A 26164-nucleotide genomic window follows, 5' to 3' on the forward strand; every position below is an offset into this window, starting at 1 on the left:
TTATGAACAGTTGCACAAGATGTTTTAGTGCCTTATACAATTCATGCAAGAAAACTTATTGCACCAAACTAACATGGCTTCAGATAATCCAGTCTGTGGTAGCCATAAGGACACCAGTGAGACTCCAGATTGGTTTGAGGGAATCAAGAACTTAGCTAGCAGAAATAAAAAGATTAAATAAAGTTATAAATGCATTAATATGTCACCATTTTATACTTCAATTGAAGTCTCATCAGGGTCAAATTGATGAGACACCAGCATTAGTTTCCCTTCATCGTAGGGACAAAAGGAATATACAGCCAAGATTTAATTATGCCATATTCTTAGGCATGTTTAAGATTATATTAGCAATTGTTTCTTTGCGCTAAGTATCTGAAAGAGTGAGATTTTAGTTAGTTTATGGAAATTGCAAGACACGTGCACTGCCCCAGCTGCTCTGTTTCTTGAATATAGTCCTCATGTGTTGATTCGGAATGTCTGCGTGTGCGTATGTAGCAGCTCATCACCTCACAGCAAAAAGCCCATGTTCGTTTTTACTTCCATATCCATCTCCAAATTAATCTCTTTATATTTTTTTATTTTTAAGTTCAAGGCTACAATGGAATTCTCTTGCACTGACATAACACTCAAAAACTTCTCCATTGACTTTCATTTTTGAATAGTGATAAGGTCCTGGGTCCTAAAGATTATTCTATGGCGTTCTTTCAAGCTTGTGGAGAATTTTTTTTTTTTTTTTAATAAGTAATCTCATTATCAATATTATTAATTAAGTGCAAGGAGGTGCAACCCTAGTACACAGAGTATACAAGAAAACCCCTAATCTGAAGAGAAAGAAGAACAAAAAGACAAAAAATCTGCAAAATTAGAAACAAGCAAACTATGATGAGCAGATATCCAAGTATATAAAGTGTTGAACACAATCCTCCGCAACTCTGTCTTCGAAGTCTCTACATCTTCAAAGCTCTGAGTATTCCTCTCTCTCTAAAGACACAATGGAACCAATTTCCATACTTCCATAACTGTACCACGACAAAACTGTCAGATGCAGGATGAGAAAATAATATTTGGTCTTTAGATTTATTTAGGTTTTATATTTTAAGAGTTAATGTATTTAGCAATTCAATAATGGGTTTGGCCCAAAGTAAGTCAAAATAAGGTTGCAGTTATTTTGTAATTTAGTAATGGGCTTGACAAGGGGCTTTACAGGTCCGACGACCAAGTCTGGTTCGTTGTTGGCAAGGTCTGGGCAGGTCTCAGTGGGGGTTTCTCCATCGGCAGGCAGTGGTTCATCCGGTGTCCTTTCAGGGTTTCTCCATCAGCAGGCAGTGGTTCATCAGATTTTTCCATTGGTTGCCTCTGCCTTGATGAGGCCTGCTGGGGGGGGATCCTCCTTTGCCGTCTTCGTCTGAGGCCAGCTCCAGGTTGTTGGAGCTGGGTGCTGTCTGGAAGTCCGATGTTCCCGGCGGCAGCTCTTCAGGTGCAAATGCGTTAGGTGAAAGGCTGCATTATTCTCTCCCTGTGATGTCAGAGTCTGGAGCGCCTATTTATCTGTCAGATCCCAAGTCAGTCCTTGGATACTCCCAGAAGCATAAGGTTGGCAAATTGGATGAGCATCTGCTTGCGGAGGCTCTAGAGGCTTTCAGTGCTCACAAGGCTCCTTCTATGCCATTTTTTGGGGTTGCTGCCAAGCCCTTGTCAGCACCAACAAGGGATGGGATTGTGTCTATGCCTGCTCAAGATGAGGTCTGTCAGCCTCTTCTTCGGCATGGCTTCCTTCTCCCAAGCAGTGCGGCCCTTCCTCCGTTAGAAGTGGGTGGGTCTCCGCTCTCTTCGATTTAGTCTGTACTTGGGTGCCCTCCTTTGTTGTCTTTCTCAGAGGTGGGTGAATCTTCGAGGGGAGGTGGTTTTGAAAAGTTTGGTGGTCCTCTCGAGGCAGCGATTGATCTTAGCTTCTGTTTTCAAACTTTGGAGTCTCCCATGAGGGGAATGTGAAGGGCTTTTTAGACTTTATGGATCAAATTGATGCGGAGCAGCGTCAAGAAGCTCCAGTCTCCACTTCAAAATTTAAAGGGAGTCATGGAGTGAAGAACTTAGAGTGCACGATTAATTATGATACCAAGGGTTTTGGTTCTAGCCGGGGCAAGGCAAGAGGGCCTCTAATGTGAAGTTATAATCTCTGGGTTAGTTATGTTAGGATGTTTGGGTTTCCTCCTGTTTTTGGGTTTTTCGGGTGTTTTTCCTCTCTTTCCTCTTTTTTCCTGTTTTCCTGCCCTTTTTGTATATTTTCTGTATGCTTAGGGGCGCCTTTACGCTTTTTATAAAACTTCTCTACTTATCAAAAAAATAAAAATAATAGGCCTGGCCCAAAAGTTGGTCAATTTAGGGTTAGGGTTCTGTCAGAGTCTATTTAAATAATCTTTTGTAACCCTATGATTCAGATTATGATTAATGAAAATAAATATTTTGTTTGAGATGTGATTTCTCTTCTCTTTTGGGGTGAGACTCTACCAAGGCCAGTGAGACTCTGGTTCAACCCATTCTTATCTTTATTTTGGTCAGCCTCTGAATTAACATAAGATTTATCTATATCTTTTATGTTGTTCTTTATCTATTTTTGTGGAAAAATCCTTTCGTCCTACGTCAATTTGGTATCAGAGTTCATATTCGATTATTTTTTGCAAGAACCGACGAGCACCAAAACCCACACCTTCGTTGAAACAACCCATCGACACAACCAATACCAAAAAGAAAACCCACCACCAAGCCAAAAATCCAAACACTCAAACCCAACCAATGCCCAAAATTCACCATGTATCATTATGATTACCCCACCATCAACACAAGAAGCCTACTTATGCAACAGCAACGGTACGACATCCCAACGCAGGTATAAATGGATGTGTCAGATTTTCACGGCGAACGGGATCCGTATGCGATCCAAGATTGGCTCAATGACTTAGAGGACTACCTTGAGTGGATTGGTCTCTCTCCAGACTGAAAGGTTCATTTTGTGAAGATGAAACTCAAGGAACAAGCAAGTGTTTGGTGGCAGAGTGTCGACGAATACTTTACTCACGTCTACCACCCATCTCAGATTGGGAAGAGATGAGACTCAAATTGCAAGATAAGTATGGTGCTAACCATCATACTCAACAACAACTGTATGGAACCGGTCGTGCAAGTCCAACACCATATGAAGACTACCATCAAGAATTGATGAAATAGATGAATGCTAGGAATAAACGTATGGACGCTGTTTGGCAAAGGTATGTCCTAAGAACCCAATCCCCACCAAAACCATCACCCCCACCGTGCCACAAAGGCCATCCAAACACTCACCCCAAATTGGCAACCACTGTCGTTCAAAAGTCATCACCACCATCGGGCAACAAAAAATCCGAAACAGAAAACCCCCACCCTACCACTATTGCCCACGAACTACAAAAGACCATTGTTCCTTCAGTCGTCAACCATGGAACCCAAACAGAAAACCCCACCCAGTTAAGGTACCATCCCACCCACAAGAAACTAAACTACTGACACAGGCAACACAAGAAATCCCAATCACCCACACCCAATCGGCAATCACTACCATTCAAAATCCAAAAGAAAACAACACCCACCCACTGCCAATATCCACAATCCAACCACCGTTGACACCCAATGCCCAAAACTGAAAGGAGCCATTCAGAAAATACCATCCGCATATATCCACGAGACATCGCTCAGACAATTTCCTCCGCCATCTGACCACCACAAATCTTTTTTTTGATAAGTAAGAAGACTTTATTAATGAAAGCGTAAGGCGCCCCTAAGTACACATGAAGTATACACAGGAACAACCAAAGCTAACCCGCAAAAACCCAAAAGAACCAATACGACCCGAACCCCCGAAAACGAAGAAAAACCCCGAAACAAACTACAATAGCACCCAACTAAGAACAAAACAACCCGCCACCCACCCACCAAAGCACACAAACCTACATCATGTGTGCCTTGCCTTTCCTACTCCTAGACGGACCTTTAGCATCACCATAATTGATGGAGCTATGCAGATTTAAAAGCTCCCTTTTTCCTTTAGACTTTTGGCGCGCAATCATCTTCTCCCGCTGAAAATCTTCTTCCATGGCATCCCTAATTGCCAAGGCCTCCTTCCCAAAATCCCCTTCCAATGCCCAATCCAAGGGCAATCCATCCCAATAATCATCTTCCACCTCCTCCCAAACTACAATCTCCCCGTTGTGGTCAAAACCGACAGACCAATTTCGATAATGGGAGAATCCATTTCCCTCAACGGAACAAGGAGAGATGCAGCCACTTGGAGGAGAGGAAGGACGAACCACCCCGACGTCCTTAACCTCCCACGGCAAAATGGGGGGGACAGAAACAATCGGGGGAAGATTAAGAAATCCCTTCCTAAAAAGACCCTTTTTCGCTGGAGATTCTCTCTTCTTTTTCGCATAAAACTCTCCACCCGTATCCTTAAAAAGAACAGGTTCTGCGGTCAACTTCGAAGCTTCCAAAGAGTCAGAAAGAAACCCATCATTCCATAACACAGAATGCCCTACCCTGCGCTCCCTAGCCCTCTTGAAATATCGCTGAAACGAGCGACTATGCAGCAAGGGGGAGGGGGAAGAACGAATCTTCTTCCCCAACTCAGAGGCCCCTGAGAGAGAAGGAACAGAAGAGACGGACAGATCTGCACCACACAGAAGCCCAGTCGACGCTGGAGAAGCAGCCAAAGTTGCTGGCGACGGCAACTCCGCAGTCAGCAGAGGAGGGAAGACGAACGGAGGAACCGACTTAACCAGAGACGACCCACCCCCAGATCGGTCTTCGCACAAAGGAACCCCAACGGGAAACTCCGATAAATTGAGATTGCATGGCCCAGAAGAAGCCACCAGCGTCGTCTCCGTCGAGAAACTCAACGACCAGAAGGGAATAGGTTTTCGCAAGAAGCGACCCAAACGCAATTCCTTTTGTCTCAGTCCATTCCTTGCAAGCCGGCTCAGAAGCTTCTTAGCAGCCCGGCCCAAAGCCAAGTTGAAACCTATGACCCGCTTACTCCACGTGCGCAACTTTGAAATTTCAAATTTCAAACTCGCATGTGGGAGAAAAGTCTTACCCATCGGACGGTGAGCCTGGTCCTTACCCAACAGATCAAACGAAGAAGACTCCAAGGTTGAACAGTCCAACGTCGACCTCAGATCTGCATCTATCACCCTCACCGCCGGAAGAAGGTCAAGCTCACACTGATCCACTGGCGTAACCATTCTCCCGGACAAACGACCCCCCACGATAGGCGCCTTCTTCACGACAGCGGCTGAGCCTGCCTTCAACACCTCCACAAAGGAGGGCCCCTTCGTGAAAGGAACCAAACCCGGCCACGCCTATACTTTCTTCCCCTTATTCTCCACCGACTCATGCAAGAGCCCAGACCCCCAGCCCACTGAAGCAGAGAAGGAAACAACGGCCTTCCTCAGCTCGTAAGAGAATTTGATCCAACCCCACCCTCCACGTCCCTCAGGGATCAGAATAAACCCTTTTCGGCCACCCATCCCGAATGAAGCTGCCTCTAAGAAACGGCCGGCTTGGTTACACCATCTTCGAGCCATCAAGACTCTCGATCCTTCCTTGAAAGATTTGATAAAAACTTGATCTTCCGGAAAATCCACAAGACACTCCAACGTCGAAGCCAACCACTCAGAGCACGAAGAACTAATGAAAATTTCCCCAGAGAAGCTTCTCCCCCATCCTCAGCGTCGACGCCCCATCCAGAACCGAGAAGACAAAAGTCTTTGACTCCACGATAAAACTTAACTCCATCTCAAAAAACACCCATAACCCAAGCGATCGACCCAGAGAATGATCACATTTTCGACAAAAAGGAGCCACACAGTCACAAGACCCACCGGCTGACGCCCCTACGCGAGCAACTAGCGTGACCCACAAACACCAGATGCTCAACACACTATCCCCGAACAGCAACCGGGTGTCTGATAGGCGAATCAAGGCAAACTCCTTCGCAACCCGCCACAAATCTAAAGCACCTATCACTTGTAGATCTCCTCTCCACCAGCCACCGCAAGAAACCACAATTCCCAGCATCTCAGCCTGCACCGTCCAGCTCGCGTGCCACCGCCAGTCTCCATAGAGCCGATGTACACCTTTCACCGGAGAGTTCTTCTACCATCACATCCTTGCCGGATTTTGCATCCACGAGCTGCTTCTGCACTACACCCAGCCACGTTCTTGGACCTCCCCTCTACTACTATGTTGCGAGAGAAATGCATGAAGGTTCCACTTCGTTTGGCTTCAAGAGAAGGAACTCTTATATTTGGTTCAGAAAGAGAAAGAAGAAGAAAATAAAAAAGAAAACAACTTGGCTTTGGTAAAGGTCATTTCACAGGTCAAGGAGGAAAAGAGACAAGTGAAAAAAAGAATAATAAAAAAAAAGGACGCTCAGTTCAAATGTTTTGGTGCGAGAGTCAATGGATCAAAGATAGAAAGTGGAATCTCAACCACCAATCTCCATAATGCCTCATTATCCATAGCATACCGCCAGAACCACTTTCCCAATAGGGCTCGAATGAACTAAATCATATTTCTTAATCTCAACCCACCTAATTTTATTGTAGTACAAATCCTTACCCAATTCACTAAATGGTCTTTAAACTCATCCCCAATACCACCCCATAAAAAGTCCCTTTGAAGTCTCTCAAGCCTATTAGCCACTCCCACTGAAATAGGGAAAAGAGACAAGTAAATGTAGGTAGATAGGATATAGTACTTTTTTTTTCTTTTTTTTTTATAAGTAAGAAAGGTTTTATTAAAAAAAGCGTAAGGCGCCCCTATGTACGATAGGATATAGCACTCTTGATTAGAGTCAATCTACAAACCTTTGATAAATAGAGTTTCTTCCATCCAGTTAACCGCCGTTCCATTTTCTCAATAACGCCATTCCAAATAAAAGTGGCCTTATCAGAAGCACCCAATGGCAAACCCAAATACTTCATTGGCAAAAAAGAGACTCTACACCCAAGAATACTGGCCAGTTCTTCTACATCTTCCACTTTGCTTACAGGAGCAATTTCTGATTTTGCTAAATTGATTCTCAACCTCAAAACTGCTTCAAACATAAGAAAATACACCGCTGTCGAATTTGTTCGGGATTTGCATTGCAAAAAATTAGCATATAATCAGCAAACAGTAAATGAGACACTAACAATTCTTCATTGTTCCTCAACCCCACTGAGAAACCTATCAAAAAACCCTATCCATTGCCGCAGTCATCATCTGACTCAACGTCTCCATAACCACCACGAACAATAGTGGCGATAACAGACGCCCCTATCTGAACCCACGAGAGCTAGAAAAGAATCCAGACAATTTTTCATTCACAAGAATGGAAAAGTGCACCGTAGAGAAACAATGCTCCTTTCACCATCATGCCCCCCCCCCCCCCCCCCCCCCCCCCTCTTCCCCAACACCCAAACAAAATTATCGTCTACATTTCTAAAAGAGCATGCAACTATATAACTCCCCACATAATCCTCAATCTTCTCCACCATTTTCCTATCTCACATTAAAAAAACTCCACTAGAAGCCCCTCTTGATCCCAAAAGGCATCGATCCACATATTGACAACCCCATAAACTCTGAACCACCTCCCTAGAAATATTCTCTCATTTTATCTCTAATAAACATACAATGTCCGCCTTCCAATCTCTGAGAAGCCCTCTAATCCTTAGTCTTTTGTGTCAATAGGATTGTGCCCTTCTTTGCTTCGTTCGTCAATCAGTTCTATTCCATTAGGTTGGAACAAGGTGGAGACAAATTTTGTAGTGCCATTTCTTAGAGAGGGTCGTTTGATGTAAGCTCGTTTTATAATGTCTTAATTCCTCATTTTAGCACTCCTTTCCCTTGGAGGAGAATTTGGCAAAATAAGGCCCTCTTGAAAGTGGCTTTCTTTGCTTAATTGATCGCTTTACATAAGATCCTCACCTTGGATAATTTAAGAAAGGGGCAGATCATTATGGTAGGTTGGTGCTACATGTGCAAGACGAGTGAGAAAGCCGCAAACCACCTCTTACTCATTTCAAGATGGCCCGTGCCTGATAGAACTCTATCTTCGGTTTCTTTGGATCAACATGAGTCATGCCCTGCTAAGCTATAAATCTCCTCGCTTGTTGGAGAGATCAGTTTGGCAGTACAGGTAGAGAGAAAGAAATGATCAAAGCTATGAAAACAGTGATAGAACGGTCGTGGAATTAAAGGCTTTCTTCTTCAACACCTATACCAAGGGATGGCTGCCTATGAATGTTTTCATTTTTTTTTTTTTTTTTGATAAGTAATTGCAATTTATAAAAAAGAGCAGAGGGGCGCAACCCTTATACACGAGAACCCCTAAAAGGGACGGACATAGAAAATTTTTAAAAAGTCTACATAAGTAAACACATTCAAACTATGATAGGACGCTATCCAAATATATAACGTATTGAGCAACCGCTTCCGTAGCTCCACCATAGATGTCTCTACATCTTCAAAGAGCCGCGCATTTCGCTCCCTCTAAATACACCACAATAAGCACAGAGGAGCTAACCGCCAAGCTTCTTTAGCACGAGCACACCCTATTGCCGGCCCCCAACTATTCAACAACTCCAATACCGATCGTGGCATAACCCACTCTACCCCAAATAAAGTAAGAATGTAGCTCCAAAGATCCCGTGTGATTTCGCAGTGAAGCAACAAATGATCAATAGACTCCCCACTCTTCTTGCACAAACAACACCACTCAATCACTATAACATTTCTCTTACGCAAGTTATCATGCGTCAATATTTTGCCCAAAGCAGCTGACCAAACGAAGAAAGCCACCCTTGTTGGAGCCTTAACACGCCATATATTCTTCCTGGGAAAAGAGGGAAAAGATGGGCCATCTTTCCTAATAAGCTCATCATAGAAGAATCTCACCTCAAATAAACCTTTTTTAGAGGGATTCCACACTAACCTGTCGCCCTCTCCATGTCGAGCCGAAACAGAGTATAGTCGATCGAAGAAAGAAAGGACCATATCCATCTCCCAATCCTGGATTTGACGCGTAAAAAGAACATCCCAATGAATTACACCATTATGAACAGCCAAATTATCCACCACCCTCGCATCTTTGTTCCTCGCTATACTAAAAAGAGCTGGAAAGCATTGCTTCAATGGTCTATCCCCATACCACCAATCATGCCAAAAACTAATATGTGATCCATTCCCCACTTCAAAACGAACAAAATTGCGAAACTTCTCCCACCCCCTCCTAATATGTTTCCATACACCCACTCCAAAAGAACCCGCCACCTCTTTCGAGCACCACCCACCCTTTAGGCTCTCACATTTGGCATCAATCACCAATCGCCATAAAGCCTCTCTCTCCCTACCATATCTCCACAACCACTTTCCCAGGAGTACTCGATTGAATTGAATGAAATTGTGAGCTCCCAATCCTCCTGCATGCAAAGGAGTACAAATCTTGTTCCAATTCACTAGATGAAATTTGGCCTCGTCACCAATGCCACCCCAAAGAAAATCCTTTTGAATTTTACCAAGACGATTAGCCACCCTCACTGGAATAGGAAACAAAGATAAGTAATACGTAGGAATATTGGAAAGCGTACTATTAATAAGAGTCAACCGGGCCCCCTTCGACAAATACATTCGCTTCCATCCCGCCAACCTCCTTTCCATTTTTTCAATAACACCATTCCAAATAGAAGTGGACTTGTAAGAGGCACCCAAAGGCAAACCCAAGTAAGTCATAGGCAAAGACACAACCCGACATCCAAGAAGATTAGCCAACACCTCGACATCCTCTATTTCACCAATAGGAACAATTTCTGATTTTCCTAAGTTAATTCTCAAGCCAGAAGCTGCCTCAAAGCATAAGAAGATACATCTCAAATGTCGAATTTGTTCTTCTTGAGCACCACAAAAGATCAGTGTGTCATCAGCAAACAGAAGGCCTTGATCCAATCCTAAGTTAATTCACAACTAAGGCCTCGGAATCCCTGGAGCCCACTAAAAACCCTGTCAAATTACCTTGATCCAATGCGGCAGTTAGCATCTGACTCAAAGTCTCCATAACCACCACAAACAACAAAGGAGAAAGAGGATCTCCTTGTCGCAAACCACGAGAACTATTAAAATATCCCGACGGGGTTCCATTTACAAGAATAGAGAATCTCACCGTAGAAATACAAAAACGTATCCAATCCCTCTATTTTTCCCCCAGACCACATCTTTGCAACAAATAGAGCAAGAAATCACAGTTCACATGATCATATGCCTTCTCCAAATCTAGCTTGCACAGGAGTCCTGGGCCCCCCGATCGAATTTGACTATCCACACATTCATTACCAATAAGCACAGAATCCAAAATTTGTCTACCGCCAATAAACGCATTCTGAGAGTTGAAGATAATCTTGCCCAAAACAGATTTAAATCTGTTCGCAAGGACCTTGGATATAATCTTGTAGATCCCTCCAATCAAACTAATAGGGCGAAAATCTTTCACCTCCATGGCACCAGTCTTCTTTGGAATCAAAGAAATGAAAGTAGCATTAAAGCTCTTTTCGAACTTACCTCGAGAGTGAAATTCTGCGAAAACAGCCATAATATCATATTTTAAAATATCCCAACACTTCTGAAAGAATGCCATAGTGAAGCCGTCTGGACCCGGTGCCTTATCTCCGTTCAACTCCCTGATCACATCCCACACCTCCTTCTCCTCAAAATCTCTTTCTAACCAAATACTTTCATCCTCATCAATGGATAGGAAAGAAAGACCATCCACCATTGGTCGCCAAGAATAATTCTCAAAGTACAGATTGTTGTAAAACTGAACTATGTGCTCCTGAATCTCCGCAGGGTTCTTGGAAATTTCACCATTGATCTTCAAAGAGTTCACTTGATTGAATTTACGATGTGAGTTTGCCACCCTGTGAAAAAATTTTGTATTCTTGTCCCCTTCCTTCAGCCACAGAGTTCTAGATTTCTGTCTCCAGTTCAATTCCTCAAAAAGAAGAGTTTTCCCTATCTCTCTAGACATATCAATCTTACAAACCCTTTCGTCCTCCTCTAAGCTACGACATTCTTCAATAGCATCCAGCTCTCAAATACCCTCCAATAATTCTTTCTTTTTCTTCCCTATATAACCAAACACTTCTACGTTCCATTTCTTCAAATCTTTCTTCAAGGCCTTCAATTTATTAGCCAAAATAAAACTAGGTAAACCAAAGAATTCATAAGACAACCACCAATTCTTAACCTGCTCAACGAAGCCCTCATGTTTCAGCCACATGTTCTCAAACTTAAAGTACTTGTTACCTCCTCTTGGTGCCTCGCAATCCAGCAACAAAGGAAAATGATCGGATAGAAGTCTTGTGTACTTGGATGCGCCATTTACATTATTAATGAATTTCATTTACTTAAATTTTTATTTTTATTTTTTAAAGAAAAAGAAAAAAAGACGGAAAAGGTCTTCATCCCCTGAAAGGAAATTCTTTGAAGTCAACGAAGTTTGTTTATTCACACGAAAGGCATTACATCTTTTTGAAATCTATACTAAAAGCGGTAAAAAGGGCTAGTAGAGCAGGAGCTATTTCACAGATATTCCAGCAAATTGGGCAGTCACCTACCAGTTTATCAATCAATAAATAGTAGTGTGTAGAGTGCAGACGACATATGAAGCATAACTCCAAGAAATGGAACTAATTGAAAACTCGAATCACGAACGGACAATAGTCAACACCATCCCAATCAAAATATTATAATTTAGTTTAAATTTCACATACCTCTGCCTCAATTTCATCATAGAGAAAGCGTTGCTTCAGTGCAACCAATGCTTGCTGAGCCGAATCATTATAGATATCAAATGGCATCATAACACTCTCAAGAAGACCAGCATTCTGCGACTCAAGCACATACTCCACCAACATCCAGGGAAGAGAGCATTCAATGGGAAACTGCACACAGCGAACAAGCAACTTCCCTTAAATCCATGTTAGGGGTAGAGTGAAGAAAAAAGAGCTATATCAAGGGGAAAAAGAGAGAGAAAGAAAAAACAAAAAGAAACCTTCATTGCAATAAAAATCAAGAATTACAATTGCTTGTTTCTTCCAAGTTAGGCTTATTGATATATATGTTCCAGCTTGAGGGGAGTGTTAGAAGAGTTATTAGGGTTGTGGGTATTTTGGTTATTGTCATATTTCTCAAAAATTATATAATAAGATGTGGGAGGTAGGCTACGTAACAGTAACGGCCGACACCTTCTCTCTAAACCTTTCATGCAAACTACAAGAGTTTTCAATGTCTGCAAGAATGATTTAAAATTCTTCATCTAAACATCCAGAAATTATGAGCATAATATCATTTTCAGTATGTCAAACCAGTATAGATACAAATATCATCATAGTACGAATTAAGGGAAAAAAAAGAAAAAAGAAAAAAAAAAAAAAAAGATCATTTTGATGTATATGGTGTGTACCTGAATAACACGAGAAGACTCCAAATAAAATTCTCTAAACCACAAGAAACCAAGATCCGTCAAAGTTGCAACACTTGCTGCAATCACATCAGATCAGGCTAAAATTAACCATATTACAGCTCATGAGGGCGATGTATCTACAGTTGAGAAGAATACCTGTGAAGTCCAAAATATGCAGGAAGAAGCTAAGCTTGTAAAAAAAGGTTTCCAACTGTTTCAAATCATTGACAGGAATATCAGACCCACTATTCCCAAAGAGCCCCCCTGGCTTCCTAAGGTTACCACCAGAGACCACCTCATATATCAGGAACTGCAAACAGTGGACCTACAAAAAGAAAATGCATCTATCAGCTCATTCAACCTTCATCCATCTTATACAAATATTTATGTGCATATGCCTCACAAAATAATTGTACAGGGAATCTAAGGAAGAAACATTGCCATACCAATTGTGTGATCATCTGCAAGATAATGTTATTAGGTCATATACAGTATCTGCCAAAATTTATTAATGGAGAAAAATCATGAATTTCTTAAATAAGCTTATCTATATTTTAGTATGAACACATTTAAATTCTTCATTATTTTATAATCAAGTGATTTAGAATGTAGGACATAATTGGGACCCAAGGTAAGAAGGAACTCTTCTAGGGGAAACCAATACTTACTAATTGTCAAAACATTTTCTGTTGAAGGATGCACCTAGACATGTATGTATGTATGTATCAATTATTAAATCTCAGTTAATATGTATATGCCTGGAACTAAAAACAGTGGCCTTTACACATGAATATATCAATTATGACAATCTCAGGGCATTATACACACGTATGTGAGCGCACGCGCACGAATAAATACAAAGGAAGTGAACCAGCAATTATTACAATCTAAATTTTAATATATTACGTGTGAATGCAGAAGCATACACATGTAAGTATGAATACACGATGCATGCATGGTTGTGTGTGTGTGTGTAGATATTAGATTTTGGGTAATATTCTTAGCAAAAACCAATTGTAGAAATAGTCATAGTCCAAGAATTATTAACAGTATAAATAATCAACACTAAAAAAATTGTATGCACAAAACTGTTAAATCACCACTTATCCTAAAAGCTTAAGCTAATAAGAAGAGGTAAATTTATTTATTTAATCAATACTTTAACAAAAACAAGTTTAAAAAATGAGAAAAACCTGAGCAGCTGTTGGTGCGACTGGCCTTGGATAAAAAAGATTCCCTTTGCTTTCCTCACCTCCATGCTGTAAAGATTGTAACTCAGATTCAGACTTGCTTGTATTTGCCATCCAGTCTGCCGAAAGGGTCCGCATATCAGAAAGAATCCTGAAAGTTACCAGTCAGATGAAACATATAAGCAAAACACTGAGGTAGAAAACTTGATTTACCATCAGCAGGTTTGACAATAATTAACAAGTACATACATTTCCAAAATACATTCATGGCAAAAGCACAGATTAATCAGATAATGTATGGGATGCAAGAATCATGAACTCCACCTAATGGTATTATCGTATGATAGCCCTAATTGAAGGCTCAAGCAAACTTTGAGTGCAATTAACCATAGCACTAAGAAAAATCCGTGATGAGGATTTCAATGCATAACCATTTGAAACATAATAATAACCTGACTTACAAGGCTGAAACTGATTAATCACCTATAGCTCTAACATCATAAATTGTAATTTTGAGTTGCCCAATCACTTCAATGAACATTTGGATTCTGTGTGGTGTGTGCATGTGTTTGTACACACGCACACACCCAATTTCATTTGCAGTCACGCACTAGACACGCCGACATATACAATGAGTGCTAGTGGGTAGTAATATACTTGACTAAGTTTGTTGTATGTGTGTGTAACTGGCTGCTTGTAGTTGCTTGGTTCAATATTTATCTATGTATATTCATAATAACAACCATCACATCACTGCCATGTCTAACTAATTCCAATCCATAAGATGTCCCAAACTTCCTTTCTATTTTAAAATCTTTTAAGGATAACTGCTTTCTCTACAAATCTATTACAATATCATGAATGTGTGTTATAGTCTACATTGTACACATGGTTATTGAGTAACAGTATTGTTTTACTCCTTTTGATAAAATGCTAGAGGTGCTATTGCAAGATTATGTATTTGATGCTGCTGTCACAGAGAATGCCGTCCCTCATAAACATCCATTCTCTTTCTTCTACTCTATTCTTGGCTTCGCACAAAACAGATATTTACAAATAACTAATCTCATGGAACACCTAATCTAGGCACACAGAGGTTGTGTCAGGGCAGAAACACATCTCAATCAAGCACCTCCATGCCTATGACAAGGCAACCACTCGTCTGGTTCCAACAATTTGGACTAACAGAGAAACTGAAGTCAGCTAGAGCAAATAATTTTGATTTCCAAGTTCTATTACCTTTAAGCAATTTGAGAGTAGAATCTATGGAGGAGTCCTCCCTCACCTCTGAAAGTGGCTAGCAGTTATGAAAAATAAATCATATACCCAAACCGCATGAGGCACAAAAGACATATTCCTTTGGAAACTCTAGTATAAAGGACAGTGTTGACCCATAAATATCAAACTTGCTGGCCACAAGCTAAAAATTCATTAAGTTTCATTTCTTCAAAAACTTTTATAACTTCACCACCATCATGCTCATCCAGTTTTTGAACAATATTGTATGGCAAGTATTGATTTTTTTTTTTTTTTAAGTAAGAAAAGAATTATTAAAAAAGCGTAAAGGCGCCCCTAAGTATACAGGAAGTATACGCCAGAAACACCCAAAGCTAACCCGCATCAACCAACAAAACCAACAGAAAAGACCCCAAAACCCAAGAAAGAACAACCAAACAACCTACAAGGAGCCCAAACAGAGTTACAAGAGAAAACTAAACTCTTAGCATTCCCTTCTCTCAAAATTACAAAGAAGCCAACATCCACATTTCCAAAGCATTACAGTGTCCAAATTGTCCCCTCCAACTCACCAACAACTCTCTCACCCTTCGAGGCATAATCCATGTAACCCCAAACAACTAGAAAAGCGAACTCCATAATTCTCTTGCAACCTATTGTGAGAAGGAGGTGACCAGTAGACTCTTCACTTTCTTAAACATACAACACTAATCCACCACAATAACATTTATCTTTTGTAAATTATCCAAAGTTAAGATTTTCCCTAAAACTACCATTCACACAAAAAACGTCACTCTCGAGGGAGCCTTAACTTTCCAAATACTCTTCCAAGGAAAATGAGAACTTACCGGAGTAGATAACACATGATAGTAAAACTTCACTTCAAACGATTTCTTTTAAAAAGAAATCCAGCACATTTTATCCTCCATCCTTGCCTTACTCTTTGGGAATACAACAACTCAACAAAAGCAAACACCACTTCCACCTCCCAATTATGCACAAGCCTTGTAACGAAAATATTCCAATGAATGTTTCCATTACGGAACTGCATATGATCCGCTACCCACGCATCCTTACAACGAGCAACAATGACTAATTTCTGAAAAGAGAATTTCAAAGGCTGCTCCCCAAACCATTAATCATGTCAAAACTGCATTGAAGATCCATCTCCCACCTCATACCTCACAAATTTAGAAAAACCTTACCACCCCCTCCTTATACATTTCAACACTCCCACACCATAGGGCCCCGCAACCCTTAGAACACCAACCTCCACTCAAACTATCATATTTATGGTCCACCACCAATCTCCACAGAGCCTCCATCTTCGTAGCATATCACCACAACCACTTATCAAAAAAAAAAAAGAACAAAAAACTACAAAATCAAAATAATTAGAAATTGTTTTTTGATAAAGTAATAAAATTTTATATATATATATAAAAAAAAAAAAAAAAAAAAAAAAAATGTGTAAGGCACCCCTAAGTACATAAGAATTATACACAGGAACAACCAAAGCAGACCACAACAAGAAAAAACCTAACAATCCCTCAAAAACCTATGCCCTCAAACCCAAACCCTCAAGGAGCACTCAACACTACAGCATGTGAGCCTTGTCTTTCCTTAGTCAGGAAGACGCGCTTGCATCGCCGTAGTTAATGGAGCTTACCAGATTCAACAGCTCCTTCATACCTTTGGTCTTTGGACGCACAAGGGAACGCTTAACCATCTAAAGAGGGTCCACCAAGGAGCTGATTCGGTGAGGAGATTCGAGGAATATTGAGTGATAGATTCTTTAATCAACTCTATCTTGGAGTTACAATGGGATTTATTATAGGGAGGTATGGGGGAAGAGGTCAAATCCACCTAGAAAGCTGGTCCAAGGTATATTCTCTCTCTTATGCCATTACGCCTATGAGAGAGGCTCTTTGGAGAAGGGTAGTGGCCATTAAATATGGCAGTAAGTGTTGTCGGTGGTGCTCTAATGAAGTCTTTGGGTCTTAATGAGTGGGTCTCTGGAAATTCATTAGGAAGGGTTGAAAGGAGTTTTCTAGATTTAAGGTGGGTGATGGCTCGAAGATTAGTTTTTAGCACGATATGTGGTGTGGGTAATGGTCTCATAAGGCAACGTTTCTGAAGCTGTATAGCATCGCTTGCCTCAAGGATGTTTACGTGGCTGATCATCTTCAATTCTCTAATGTTTCTCCTTTGTGGAACATTAATTTTGCTAGAGTGGCCCATGATTGGAAGTTGGAATTCTTTTCCTTTTTTTTCGATCAGCTGTATTCCATTAAGTTTTTTTTTTTTTTTTTGATAAGTAAGAGAAATTTCATTAAAAGTGCAAGAAGCGATCAAGTACACAGGTAGTATACAAGAATGGCAACTAAGAAGAAGAAGCAAACATTACAAGAAAATCATTAAAACTAATCACTAAAGGGGCAAGGAATGCAGCCGTCCAAGAGTACAAAGAATAAAAGAAAAAAGAAACGAGCTCCTCAATGGTTCTTTCTTTGTCCTCGAACTGTCTATCGTTGCGATCCCTCCACAGGCACCATGTAAGGAAACAAGGAACCATCTTCCACACAACCGCACTCTGAGAGCAACCACCCGTCTACCAACAAGCGAAAAGATCAACCACCCAACGAGGCATCAAGAAAGACTGAAGCGGCTAAATATGGCATTCCAAAGAACACAAGCGGCATCACAATGGAGAAGAAGATGATCCACAGACTCCCCATTCTTTTTGTACATACAACATCTATTAATTATAATGACCCGCCTTTTTCTGAGATTATCCAATGTAAGGATCTTCCCTAGCACTGCCGCCCAAGCGAAAAAGGCCACTTTCTAGGGAACCTTGGTACGCCAAATACTTTTCAAGGAGAAATGACTTGTCTCCTTAAAGGCAAGAGACTTATAGAAAGATCCAATATCAAACTTACCTTTGCGAGAAGGAGACCACCAAAGCTTATCTTCCCCATCACGATCTAGACTGATGGAATACAATAAGGTAAAGAAAGAAGTCAAGATGTCCACCTCCCAATCGTGTGCCGCTCGAATAAATTTGACATCCCACTAAAAAGATCCGCTCTCCAGAATCAAATGAGCTGCCACGAACGAATTATTGTCGCAAGCTATGTCATACAAACCTGGGAAAGCTTCCTTGAAGGGCATCTCTCCGCACCACACATCATCCCAGAATCTGATCCTGGATCCATTACCCAAAATAAATCGGGTATGGCTACTAAACAGACTCCACCCCTTCCTACTGTTCTTCCATAGCCCCATTAAGTTTTTTTTTTGAAAGCAATATTATAAAAAGCCTAAGGAGCTCCAAAGTACACAGGAAGTATACAACAAACTGCACCCAACTAAAACGAGCACAAGATAAACCCAAACAATCCAAAAAAAAAAAAAATCCCACCCAAGAAAAACCCACAAAAGACCAAGCTCCCAAACCCAAAGCCCACAAACAACAACCCTCAAACCCGATCCCCGCCAGAAGCACTCAACTCTAAAAAACATGGACCTTGCCTTTCTCACGCCCAGAGCATGTACCTGTAGAGTCATTATTTTTAGAGCATTCAAGGTTCAGAAGCTCCTTTCTCCCTCTAAACTTAGAGCAAGCACCCTTAACCACCTTCGCATGATCCTCTTCCAACGCTATCAAGAGAGCCGAAATTGTATTCCATTAAGTTAAAACAAGACAGTGCATACAAGCTTTGTTAGAACCCCTCCAAGAAAGGTTTGTTTGATGTAGGATCGTTCTACTGTGTCTTTTTTGATAAGCAAGCAAAGGAGTTTATAAAAAGCGTAAAGGCGCCCCTAAGCATATAGGAAGTATACAAAAAGGACACAAAAACAGAAAAAAAGAAGAAAGAAAAAACACCCGCAAAACCCAAAAACAAAAGGAAACCCAAACACCCGAACATAACCAGCCCACAAAACCTAGAGACTATTAACATCACATTAGTGGCCAGCTCCGGGGTGTTAGAGATGGGTGCTATCAGGAAGTCCGCCAGAGCTGGTCAACATGAATAGTTTGCCTTGCCGGAGCTGGCTACGTCTCTAGCTCTAGCTAGGTTTCGTCCAGCATTCTTGCATGTTCCCAGCGACTGCTCTTCAGGTGCGGATGCGTTAGGTGAAAGGCTGTGTTATTCTCTCTCTGTGATGTCGGAGTCTAGAGCGCCTATTTATCCATCAAAATCCAAGTCGGTGCGTAGATACTCTTGGAAGCATAAGGTTCTCAAATTGGATGAGCATCTGCTTGTGGAGGCTTTCAGTGCTCCCATGGCTCCTTCTATGCCATTATTTCGGGTTGCTGCCAAGCCCTTGTCAGCACCAGCGAGGGATCGGGTAGTGTCTACGTCTGTGCCTTTTCAAGACGAGGTCTGTCAACCTCTTCTTCAGTGTGGCTTCCTTCTCCCAAGCGACTCGGTCCTTCCACCGTCAGAAGTGGGTGGGTCTCCTCGCTCTTTGGTCTAGTTTGTGCTTGGGTGCCCTCCTATGTTGTCTTTCTCAAGGTGGGTGATTCTTCGAGAGGAGGTGGTTTTGTAGAGATTGGTGGTCCTCTTGGGGCAACAATTGATCTTAGCTTATGTTTTCAAACTTTTGAGGTCTCCCACGAGGGGAATGTTAAGGGCATTTTAGACTTTATGGCTCAAGTTGATGCGGAGCAGCGTCAAGAGGCTCCAGTCTCCACTTTTAAGTTTAAAGGGAGTCGTGAAATGAAGAACTTAGAGTGCACGATTAATTTTGAAGATAAGGGTTTTGGTTCTAGCCAGGCTTCCACTAGCTCTAACACAACGTACGTGGCACTACGCTGCTTCTAGACGTCCTTGACAAAGACGGGAGCTGCTGTACGCACCACTTCCGTGAACGGCAGAGACCCAGCTGCCTTCCCCATCGTCTTCCTGGCATCTTCAAAAAAAGCCAAGACTTTAGACAACTTGCCAGAGACACGACTCCATCCTCACCCATCACGACCTTCGAGAAACAAAACCAGACCTTTCCGGCCACCCACGTCATAGACCGCCACCTCCAAGAAACGGCCGGAACTATTCTCACCTCTTCGCACGATGGTCACCTTAGACCCCTCCCTATAAGACTTCACGAAATCTACAAGTCCAGGATTACGCAAAGCCTCTTCCAACATCGACAATAGCCACACGATGCAATGAGATCCCAAAAGGATCACCCCAAAGAAAGCTTTCCGCTTTTCCAGTACTCTGAGTTCTGCAATCCCAAGCCCCACTGAGAACAAAAACGACTTAGCCTCTACATAGAACCGGTTCTCCATATTCCCGAAGGGAAGCAAACCCAACATGCCACGGTGTTTCTATCTTGAAGATAGAGCTTAATGTGGGCTGTGTTCTATAATGTCTTAATCCCCTATGACAACAATCCCTTCCTTTGGAGGTGCATTTGGCAGAGCAGGGCCCCTTTTGAGAGTGGTCTTCTTCGCTTGGTTGGCCACTTTAGGTAAGATTACTGTGGACAACTTAAGAAAGCAAAAAATCATTGTAGTAGATTGTTGTTGCATGTGTAAAGAAGAGTGGGGAAACCGTTGACAACCTCTTACTCCATTGCGAGATAGCTTGTGCCTAATGGTACTCTATTTTTGGTTTTTTCGGTTTAGCGGGGGTCATGCCTCGTTGGGTGAGAGATCTCCTCGCTTGTAGAGAAAGGACTTTGGTAATTCTCAAAGTGAAGCTGTGTGGAAGATGACTCCACTTTGTTTGACGTGGTGCATTCGGAGAGAAAGAAATGACCGGAGCTTTGAAGCAATGAGAGGACGGTGGCAGAGCTAAAGGACTTCTTTTTCCATACCCTCTTTCAGTGGATAGCTGCTTATGATTGTTTGCTTATTTCTAGTTTTCATGACTAGTTTGATCTATATTTTGTTTTTTTGTTAGGTGTTTCTCTTGTATAATTCTTGTGTACTTAGGTATGCCCTTTGGTTTTTAGTGACCTCCATTTACTTATTAAAAAATAAAAAAGGATTAAATTTCTTGATGGATCACTTAAAATGATAATAATAACAACAATTCTAATAATTTAAAAAGTGGATACATTTAGAAATTTTAACAAGTGATCATTTATTACAAATTCAAATCCCCACCTTGAAAGGTCCTTCTTCTTTCGGAAGGTAGTTCGCAACATAGTTGCCAAAGTGTTTTGGACAAAATCTTGGACCTCAGCATGAATTGTTTCCCATAATGCATCTGCTACAAGTGTGTCGCACCGCTGCATCATTGATCCAATGTTCTTTATGTAGCTAACAAGTTCGACCAATGCTTTCCTTTCCTCTGAACTATAATTATATCGTACAACCTACAAGTAATGCAAGAAACTTGCCACTATCAGACAAACTGTAGTATAGACATAAACATGTATTTGTAGTGCTAAAAGCTAAAATTTATTGATTAACACACAACCAACAAATTATCTTAATTTATCAACTTTATTAACCTAGATATGCACGCATGCAACACCAACCCAACAAACTCAAGTTATTTTTAATTCATAAGAGTTTCCTTCCATGTGTATAACCTTCAAAGACACCTCAAGCAAGCACTCCCAAACCAAACTTTAGCTTTCACTATGGCACATAGGAGGGAAATGTGAACGTATTATGACACATTTTCCACCATGTGGTACGATGGGTTAGGCTTATTACAACTTACTAATCTTGCATAATTCGAGGTTATGAAGTGACCACGTAGTCTTCACTCAAAATCTTTATAACGGTAGCCTCTTTTTGCCCAATGTATGAAGTTTCAACGTTACACTTTATCTTGTGCTAGTTGAAAATGACAATTAGGGACAGAAATAGAAGGAAATTTCCAGATTGCCAAATCAATATTTGCAAACGAAACTACATAATGCCTTAAATACATGATCCAAAAAAACAAGTTCTCAGGGTTTTAGTAGATGAAAGAACTTCAATTGAACTAAGTAAGGCTACAAAATAAGTTCTATTAAACAAAGTATCTTGGTTCTAGCTTCCACATTTGGCATTTTTGTTCAACTAGAATTAGGAGTACCAAGTAACTTAGTTACATCTATTACAATTACAATCAATCGAAGAGCAAGTAGAGACATTTCAGCAGTGATGAAGCTCCCACTAAGGATTTTGAGTTGCAACTCTGGCCTAAACCTAAAATCTTCTTATGCTTCCATCTTCATTAATTCTTTTCTTGTCCTTTTGTACTTGGTTTTAAGCCCCAAAGAATCCTGGTTTTCTAGTCTTTTGAATGAAAACCCTACTTTTCTTTTTTCTAATAAAGAATCGAGATATCATTAAAAGTGTAAAGCACAACCCAGGTACAAAGGAAGTATACAAGAGAAACACCTAGTTAGAAGGAGAAAAGAAAAAAAAAAAGAAGGAAATCATGAAAACTAAGCACCAAAAGAGATATAAAAGCAGTTGTTCAAAGATAAAGAGTACTAAGAAAAAAAGACAAACTCCACCATCTTCTCGCAGTTCTCGAAACTTTTTTTTTTTTTTTATAAGTAATGTCAAGTTTTATTAAAAAAAAAAAAAAAAAAAAAAAAAAAAAAAAAAAAAAAAAAAAACCTAAAAGGAGAAAAACAAAAAGGAAACAAAGACCCACAAAAACCCAAAACAACACCCATAGCGAAACCGCCAGCCTTAACCTTGAGACCCACCACAACTAAAAAAAACACCCCCAACAACACAACTCGGAACCTCAGAAGACTGACATAGCCCTCTTCCCTTTGCCACGGCTAGAGCCTTCAATATTAATGGAACATTCCAAGATTTTGAGTTCCCTTCTACTTTTCATGCCACATTTGGAAAGAGTAGCCAAGACCTCTTAACAATGTTTTCTTATCGAGGCTTGTCAAGAGACCTAATAACTGTTTCCCATCAGCTCCACAAGAAATCCCCAATAAAGGGCCAATCTCCATCACACATTGCACAATCTCTAATTCCTCTACGTAGTACGTGCTGAATCCCGTTCTAATCAAGGGCCACCAAATTTGTCGAAGGAGACTATTCAACTGATGAGAACTGGGGACAAACCAAGCTCATCGCTTCCGGCATAGGCTGGACCACTCAAGCATCACAAAAAGCCTCGAAACTTCTATAATTTCTTTCCCTCCAAAGACACCACAAAAGGCAAAAAGACAATTTTCCACACAGCAACACTCTAAATGCTACCAATAGTCTACCAACAAGCAAACAGGTTAACTACTCGTCTAGGCAAACCCAATACAGCTCAACTGGGGAAAAAAATAATAATAATAATAAAATAAAATAAAAATACATTATATGAAGCACATGCAACCTCTCAATGGAGCAGAAGATGATTCACAAACTCTCCATTCTTCTTGCACATACAGTACCTATCGACCACAATGATATGTCGCTTCCAAAGGTTGTCCATGTAAGGATCTTCCCTAGGGTTGCCAACCAAGCAAAAAAACCCGCTCTCAAAGGAACCATAGTCTGCAAAAAATTGTTCCAAGGGAAATGAATGTCATCATTACAAACAATGCTCGCTGCTTTGAAGATTGTGAGATGGATGCCTCGAATCTGAAGAGAAAGATGTTCCAAATGTTGTATATGTGGAGGGATAGATTTATTTCTATGCAGGAATGTTCCTATTGTGAATTTTTAGATAGTTGTTCTCTTTCCCCCTTACCTTAGGGGTCCCTTGTATACTTCCTGTGTACTTTGGGTTGCGCCCCTTTGCGCCTTTTCAATAAATTTTACTTATCAAAAAAAATATCGAACCCTCTTTTGGAGGGGGCCCACCAAAGCTTGTATTCACCTCCCCGTCTCACTCTAACTAAATACAACAAATTAAAGAACGAGACAAAGACATCTACCTTCAAATCATGAGCCGTTCTAGCAAAGTCTACGTTTCAGGAGCCACCAGAAAGCTCAAGGTGAGCCGCAATGTAAGCATCCTTAGCACAAGCAATAACATATAAATCTTGAAAGGCTTCCTTTAGGGCCTTATCCTCACACCACAGATCATTCCAAAATCTAGCCTTAGAGCCATCTCCCACCTCAAATCTTTTAAGACTTGAAAACATCCCCAACCCCTCCTGATATTCTTCCATAACCTCACCTCATACGACCCAAGAGGCAATTTAAAACACCACTAACCCCACAAACTTCCAAATTTAGAGTCCACCACAACTCTCCACCAAACCTCTCTCATGCACATAGTGCCATAGCCATTTCCTAAGAGAGCACTATTGAACATTAGCAAGTTCCGAACCTCCAACCCTCACTCAAAGATCAGAGAAAAAACCTATAAGAAATCTCAGTGAAGCTTCTCTATGTGGTTTGCAATACTCGTTGGGAGAGAGAAGAGAGTCATTAAATACATAGGAAAAGTGGAAAGTATAATCTTTATAATGGTAACCCTACCACCCTTAGAAAAGTATATCTTTTTCCAACTAGCCAACCGAAGCACTATCTTTTCAATAACACCATCCCAAATAGACTTGGCCTTATAGGAGGCCCCCATCGAACGGCCAAGATACTTCAAAGGCAAAGAAGAAACCCTATAGCCCAAAATGCCAGCCAACCCATCCACATTATCAACATTACCCACAGAAACCAATTCTGACTTAGCTAGATTAATCTTCAAACCGAAGACAGCTTCGAATCATAAAAATAAAAGCACGCGGATAGTGAAGGTGGTTAGGCTTGGCCTCACAAAAAACCAAAGTTTCATCTGTAAACAACGGGTGTGAAAGGTTAACCATACCAGAGTGCCTAGAACCCACAGAAAAGTCTGAGAGAAAACCCCCCATTAACAAATGCAAAAAAAGCATTCTACATAAGGCCTTCATAACAATAACAAAGAGAAAATGCGATAAAGGATCTCCCTGTCTCAAACCATGGGAGCTACTGAAGAAACAGGACAGATTGCTATTCACCAAAATAGAAAAACGCACTGAAGAAAATACAATGCACTATCCAAGAGCACTATTTTTCCCCAAAACCACATCTCCTTAACAAGTAAGAAATCCTAATTGACATGATCATAGGCCTTCTCAATATCCAGTTTGCAAAGCACCCCTGGCGTACCAGATCTAATTCTACTATCCAGACATTCATTTGTTATGAGAACGAAATTAAGGATTTGCTTACCTTTAACAAAAGCATTCTGAGGCTTCGAAATAATCTTCTCCACAACCCTTCTCAACCTATTGACAAGAACTTTGGCACTAATCTTATAAACTCCACTCACAAGACTAATAGGTCGAAAGTCCTTAAAATCAATAGTCCCAAATTTCTTCAGAATAAGAGCAATGAAGGTGCCATTGAGGTTGTTTTCAAACTTACTACCAGCATGAAAATCATGGAGCACCCCCATAATATCTGCTTTGATCACATCCCAGCAAGCTTGGAAAAAAGCCATAGAAAAACCATCAGGTCCTGTCACCTTATCACTATTCATACCTTTCACCACCTCAAGAATCACACTCTCCTCAAACGGACTCTCTAACCTATAGGCTTCCTCCGCATCTATGGAGTCAAAAGCAAGGCCATCCAGCTTAGGCCACCAACTGAACTGTTCTGAAAAACAAACTATCATAGTATTACACAATGTGTTCCTTGATAGCAAATTGTACAAAGGAAACTGAGTCATTTACTAACAACAATTCAATAGAGTTGTTTCTCCTATTTGAGTTCGCCACCCTATGGAAAAATTTCATGCATTTATCACCCTCTTTTAGCCAAAAAGCTCTTGACTTCTGCCTTCAACTAATCTTCTCCAATAAGGTAACTTTTTCCAATTCACTGATGTAAACCGTACTTTTCACAGCCATAACCATTTCCTACCCCATGAGCCTTTACTATTACATCCCAAAAAGTAAAATGGCCTCTGTGATGTAATTCCTTCAATAGATGTCCTTGCTTCCTTCGCTGATGTAATTCCTTCAGCGATAAAAAGTGATCCTTTTCAAGACTAGTTCAAAACATAACCCCTAAATCCACCATTCCACTCTCTAAAACTCTAAACCCAAATTTTTCATAAATCTAGCCCGCCACTCAATGAACTTGCAGGATAAAAAGAAAATTGAATAAAATAAAATAAAAAGATAGAAAGAAAGATGGTGAAAAATTTTAGACTGATTGTGTGAAATGTAACTGAGTAATACACTCATAAACAATAAGCTTGTGAGCCAGTAGAAGATGTAATTGAAAGTCGAATTC

The 26164-nt window shown here is 40.8% G+C and overlaps 1 protein-coding gene across 1 annotated transcript in view; it reads right to left on the reverse strand.

Annotated features, from left to right (window-relative positions):
• The window catches only part of LOC133851382 (protein PIR), an 80357-nt gene that overhangs the window by 38139 nt on the left and 16054 nt on the right, over positions 1–26164 (reverse strand). Inside the window, exons 15-19 of the mRNA XM_062287787.1 lie at positions 21080–21291; positions 13726–13873; positions 12689–12857; positions 12533–12609; positions 11841–12011 (exon numbers count right to left, since the gene is read on the reverse strand). Coding sequence (XP_062143771.1) covers positions 11841–12011; positions 12533–12609; positions 12689–12857; positions 13726–13873; positions 21080–21291 — 777 coding nt within the window. The remainder of the gene's footprint in view (positions 1–11840; positions 12012–12532; positions 12610–12688; positions 12858–13725; positions 13874–21079; positions 21292–26164) is intronic.

The sequence above is a fragment of the Alnus glutinosa genome, chromosome 12, assembly GCF_958979055.1.
Source record: "Alnus glutinosa chromosome 12, dhAlnGlut1.1, whole genome shotgun sequence".
NCBI classification, from domain to species: Eukaryota; Viridiplantae; Streptophyta; class Magnoliopsida; order Fagales; family Betulaceae; genus Alnus; species Alnus glutinosa.